At 52.7% G+C, this 5988-nt stretch overlaps 1 protein-coding gene across 1 annotated transcript in view; it reads left to right on the top strand.

The window, feature by feature from the left end:
• LOC114004656 (polycystic kidney disease protein 1-like 1) overlaps nucleotides 1-3387 on the top strand; it is a 25494-nt gene extending 22107 nt beyond the window's left edge. The window contains exons 7-10 of the mRNA XM_027765709.1: nucleotides 525-759; nucleotides 2580-2684; nucleotides 2948-3088; nucleotides 3346-3387. Coding sequence (XP_027621510.1) covers nucleotides 525-759; nucleotides 2580-2684; nucleotides 2948-3088; nucleotides 3346-3387 — 523 coding nt within the window. The remainder of the gene's footprint in view (nucleotides 1-524; nucleotides 760-2579; nucleotides 2685-2947; nucleotides 3089-3345) is intronic.
• The last annotated feature ends 2601 nt before the right edge of the window (nucleotides 3388-5988 follow it).

Genomic DNA, 5988 nt, shown 5'->3' with positions numbered 1-5988 from the left:
ACACATCCAGTGTGATTTTTAAGCCACAGGGTCCAGGACTTGAACCATGGTCAACCCTGTGGGTGTCTAGCACTTTAACCACCATGCCATCAGCTGGCTCCTGCCCTGGCAATATACTTTCTTTAAATGGAAAGGGAAATGACTTGTTATTAAATACAAATTAGTAAAAGATAGTGTCTTCAATAACAATGTCCATTGCAAAAGAAGAAATATTACTTTTCTCAAGCCTTCGGCAGAGAGATTATGTTGCGCCAGCAGGACATGGAAGCTCCCTCTCCCCAGGATTTCCTCCTGCCTGTGGGTGCCCTTGGGCTGTTGCAGGGGACAGGGCGGGGCAACGAGGGAGGACAGTGGGCTGCTGAAGGGTCCCTAAGGCACCAAAGGCCCTGTACCCAACCCTTTGAGGCCCAGGCTCCGTCCTTGTGAAGTTTGCATGAGGCATTCTGGTGGGGGTGCTGGCTGGATGCTTTTGTGGCCTCCAAAGCCCTCCTCCTTCCCCTCCCCACAACTTGTGCTGCTTCCAGGCGTGAGGCCCACGCTGCTCTGAGCAGCCTCAGGACGCGCAGGTGGATCAACCACAGCACCCGGGCCGTGTCTGTGCACTTCACCCTCTACAACCCTCCCACTCGCCTCTTCACAAGGCTGACCCTGAGTGTGGAGATACTCCCCACGGGCAGCCTCGTCCCCTCGTCCCTGGTGGAGTCATTCAGCATCTTTCACAGCAACACCCCCCTGCGCTACTACCTGATACTTTCCCAGGTGAGTCCGCCTGCCTCTGGGACCTCCAGGAGGAGCACGGGGAGGTGGGGCTTTCTCCAAGCAGGGCACCTCCATCATGGGCTGGTCCCCACCCACTCACCCAGCCTCCATCCACGTGTCACATGGCAGGCATCACAGATGCTGTGCACAGCTGGAGACGACCCCAACGGGAGCCCATCATCGTAAAGTGCTGTGAGCAGACACGGGGCTGCCTCGTACAGATCCATCATGGGAGGATCATGACCCACAGCTGGATTTCCCCTGGGCCTTAGCTCAGGCTCCCACCACAGGGTACCACAGTCTGGGTGGCTCAAACAGTAGGCGTTTATCCCCCTCAGTTCTAGAGGCAGGAAGTCTATGAGCAAGGAGCCAGCCTCAGGTTCTGAGGGAGCCCTATGTGCTCACATGGCCTCAGTGTCAGCTCAGGGGAGACAGGAGCAAGCGCTATAGAGTCTCTTTCCATCAGGACACTGTTTTTACAGGATTGGGCTCCCAACCTATAACCTCATTTATCCTTAGAGGCCCCTTCTCAAAAACAACCAGACGGGGGTAAGGGCTTCAAGCTCTGCGTCTAGGGGAGATGAGGCCTCAGTCCACAGTCCAGGGGCCTTGGTGAGATGGAGTGCGTTCATGGAGCTTCATTGCACAATCAAAAATGCTAGGGGCCCTTCTGTGCTTCTCCTGGGGAAGCTGAGTTTTTGTTTGTGTTTAACCTTTCTAGTGTGAAGAACTAAGCCCCCTGCCGACACTCCAGGCCAAGCTTACTTTGCTTTGGGAGGGAAGAGAGGGCAAGTCCAAGGGGGTTTAGACTCTGGGACTATTGAGAGCACAGTAAAGGCTGAGACTGTGAATGGAACTCAGGGCTGTGCTGTGTGTGGGCGGAAGGGAGCAGGAGTGTGGCCAGAGGGAAGAAGGGGAAGCACTCACCTCAGGCACCAAATTAAAGGAGCGCCCAGAACCTCGGTAATCAACGTCAATAACGCTCTAGTGCAGTTTCTCCTTTGGCCTCGGACTGCATGCACCCAAGCAGAACACCGCTGCTTGATGCCACCCACCATTGACTGTCGACGAAACCCGGCTCTGAGTGTGTTTGTGGCCTCTTAGAGAAGCCCGGTGCACAGTGCGTACAGCTCCCAAGAAGACAGAGGAATACATGAAGCCCCTGCTAACACGCCTCACTTCTCATAAATTCATGATTAAATTAAAATTTGGGTTGGCGTATGAATGTGCGAAGGCATGAATGAACAGATAACCAATGCCGCTGAGCAAACCACTTAAAGAGAACTTTAAGGAAGTCCTTATACAGGAGCTTCGAAAGGGTTCACTTGGCCAAGGAAACACACACACATACATGTGCACACACGCATTTCTTATATTCCACATATATATGCATCTCATAAACCTTGCATACACATCAAACTCATTCTTTGAGCAACACCAAGGAGGGACAGGAGGGGCTTGCGTGGACGCCAGAGGACCCGATGGTGCTGTAGACACACTGGTTCCCACAAGGGCAGGCCCATCGTGGCTCTGGGCCTGGTGTGGAGTCGGGTATCTGTGAGTGCTTGATTATGTACAAAAGAGGCACCAAACTGCTTCAGGTACCTCCAAAGGATAGGGTTTTATCACAACTGCTGAGCAAGAATCTGGCTTCTATCATCTCTGTGTGGAGAATGATGTCAAGGGAACCCGCCATGGTTTAGACCTAAAAAAAGAAAGTATCCATATTTTCGTGTCAAGGGAACCCGCCATGGTTTAGACCTAACAAGGAAAGTATCCATATTTTCATTTCCCTCCTGTGTTTATATTCTCCCTGGTAGCTGGCCTTCCTGGTGCTCAACCTGGCCCACCTCTGGTTTCAACTCTACAACCTGATTGAGAAAGGAGGCCTCAACTACTGGCGAAAACCAAGAAACTGGCTGGAGGTAACTTCCCTTGTTTCATTTTCTTTGTGAAAAATAGCAATAAAGTGTTTTTATCTGCAAACAAAAACATGTAATGGGAAGTCAGTTATGCACTAGCTATTCGCAAGGTTATTACAGTTTTCTCCTTCTGTACTAAAGCCACAAAAGCATTTGAGATCAAGTGTCTCTTCCAGTGTTTACAGGTCTTACACAGCCCAGGTCACGGGGACACCAGGTAAGCTCTGGCTCAGGCCAGACTGAGCATCCCTGTCTCCCCATGGCAGCTCTCTGTGGCAGGAGTGGGCCTCACCTACCATGCAGCCTGTGGCCACCTTGCTACTCTGGCCGGGGGCATCGCTGACCAGTTCCGCCAAGGGCTTTGCCAAGCGTCTTTGGACCTCAGCCTGGTGGCAACATGGAATCAGGTACAGTGGTGGCCTCAGGGCTGCACACACAGGGCCTTGGGTGGGATGCTACCCGGAAGGCAGTGGTCACCCAAGTTCTAGAAGACCTGAGACTGTGGATTGTCCATGTCAAGCGATAATGCACTGAGCTTGCTCTCGGATGGGGTGGCCAGGACACAGAGGACCTGGAGCACTAGGACATGCTGGGCAAGCTCGGGATCGTAGATTCTGACCCGGAGCAAATTCAGGGGCCTGGGATACCTCCACCACTTTTGCAGGACCCTAAATTGTGTAAGGAAGCAGGTGTTAATGCAGCATGACGGCAGGGAGCTGGATGCATCTGTTCTCTCTCTCTCCCTCTCTCTCTCTCTCTCTCTCTCTCTCTCTCCATCCTGGGATCCTGGGACAGTGCTACATGCACATGGTGCAGCCGCTTTCTAGTGAAGACCCTGAGGCTCAGGGAAGGGCCAGGTCCTACAACGGGGAGAAGTACAGCCTCAAAGTCTCTGTGCCTCAGTTCCCCCCAGGAAGCCCTTCCTGCAGGGAATGGGCCTTAGAGGACAGCAGCTGCCACTGAGGGGACCAGGCAGATGTGTACAGGCCAGCCCTGGGGAAGGATCCTCTGGGGAAGCCTCCTGCTGGGACACAGCCTCTGTGCTGGGGGATGTGTGGAAGCTGAATCCACATATTGGACTGCCTGCTATCTGCACAGATCTCCAGGGTCCTCCATTATCCTCCCATGTGAAAGGCAGTCAGGGCCCCAGAGTCACCCCCTCACCAAGTGACCTTGCACCTCCATGCTGGGTGGGTCCCGGAACTACTGAGGAGGGTGGAGACCAGCTGACCTCCAGCCTCAGGCCCTCATCACCCAGCCCCATCCGTCTTCCCTTACCTCCCTCTTGCTCCTCTGTGATCCAGCTCCACATGTCTCTCTTATCTGCCATGTGGGGAGACCCGGGTGGGCTCAGGCTGGTCGTCCTCTACCTTTCTACCTCCTTCACCAGAACCCCAGTCCTTGTTTCTGGCTAAGTGTTGGCGATTGTTCTGTTGCGAGCAACAGAAACCTACTAGCTCAGGGAAAGAAATGAACTTTGAAGAAGCCCAAGCAAGTGAAATCCCAAATTTTCTTCTGAAGAAAAGGCATGCAAAATATCTTCTTTTTGCTGACCTGGCCCTGTAGCCTGGTGGTTAAGGTTAACCAGATCCTACATGGCCAGTTATGATTCAAATTCTAGCCCCCAGCAACTTGGAAAACACACAGGGCACATGTGCATGAATTTCTAAAATCACAGTAGGTGGAAGAAATGGAGGAGGAGGGATTGTAGTGTGACCACATCCTATTGGGGGGGTGGTTTCTCCCCAACCCCTGACTCTACGGCAAGCACACACACCCTCTGGCAATGAAGATAGATAGATAGATGATAGATAGACAGATAGATAGATAGATAGATAGATAGATAGATAGATAGATGATAGACCGACCGACCTTCCTTTTGCAAATATTACTGGAACTAAAACCTCATGAATACACCCCCTGGGCCCTCCTGCCATGGCCTTGAAACTAGGCTTCACATGCATTCACCTTGAGTACATCAGGGTCTCGCTGGCCCTGAGGCTGGGCACAGATCAGGCAGACATGCACCCCTCCCATGCCTCTTCAAGTCTTCATAAAACATCCCCCTCCTCCAGCCTCCATCCCCCTCTTCCTGCCCTGGCTCCATGCAGTATGACGCACCTACCAACAGCTGTTTGCATTCACTGATTTGGATATTGTTTGTCTTCCCCACAAGGCTGGAAGCTCTCGGAGAGAGGGTTTCATATAGTGTGTTTCCCCAGCGGCAATACCGTGTCCTGATGGGAGGACTGCTCTACGTTCTTGGCCTCTCTGGGGCAGACAGCAGGCTTTCTGGTCTGCCTCTCACTGCCTGTCTGTGCTAGGCTCCCTCTTCCCACTAGCTGGATGGTGGCTTACTGGCCTCTACTGCCCCCTAGCTGTGGCCACACCCTGTTCATCTGGCTTGACTGTAAGGCCGGCCTGGCCTTGCCTGGCCTGTGCTCAGAGGCCCACAGGTGGTAGCTAGCTTTCTCTCTCTTAGATGGGACCATCCAATTAGTCATTAGTAGGTCATGGATGCAGGCTTCAGGAAGGGAGGACACAGTGAAACGCTTTGGACAGTGCTCTCTCACCTGCCTGGGCAGGGGAGGTTTTCCAGAAGGAGCATGGTCATGGCCCCGGATCAGGTCTGCTCACCCGTCTGATGGCTCAGTGAGCGCTCGGCCCTCCTTACTCCTGGCCTTCGGAAATGAGATTGCCTTCCATATCCTTTTCCCCACCAATGTTTTTCTTTCTCATCACATTCCCTGTCCTTGCCAAAGGGAGATTCCCTCTTTTCCTGGAGATTCTGTCCAGGCCAGATGCCAATACCCAGTTCTTCAACTGCTTCTGCATAAGCCCTGACAGATATTAAGGTTTCCTCCTACCAAGCACCATCTACCTTCTGAATCTTCCTGTGCATGCTAAAGTGCACTGCATCTACTGAAAAAGGCATCCGCATCTGCCCATTTCACAAATGACTAACGGTGCTCTGAGAGGCGAAGTGACTTACTCAAGGTCCCATGTCCAGTTAGAAGCAGAGCTGGGATTGGCCTCTGGTCTCTAAGAAGCCAGGTTCCTAGCACTGAGCTACAATGCATGGAAGGGAAGGGTCCTGGGGGACACTGTCCACACTTGAGCTGAGAATTGCTCATGGCAGAGGCCTGTGGCTTAAACCATTTGTATTTGCTGCTGTGTTGTTGTGTGTTCAGGGCCAGTCTTAGGAAAGGTGTAGTGTAGACAACGGCTATCCCCAGGGTATCTTTGTATGCCTGTCTCTGTGCAGGTACCTCAGACTCTGCACACACTGTAACTCTGTCCCGACTCC

The sequence above is a fragment of the Tupaia chinensis genome, unplaced genomic scaffold (genome assembly GCF_000334495.1).
Source record: "Tupaia chinensis unplaced genomic scaffold, TupChi_1.0 Scaffold139484_1, whole genome shotgun sequence".
NCBI classification, from domain to species: domain Eukaryota; kingdom Metazoa; phylum Chordata; class Mammalia; order Scandentia; family Tupaiidae; genus Tupaia; species Tupaia belangeri.
The sequence above is the reverse complement of the archived record's forward strand: the minus strand, read 5'-3'. Positions and strand labels throughout refer to the sequence as shown.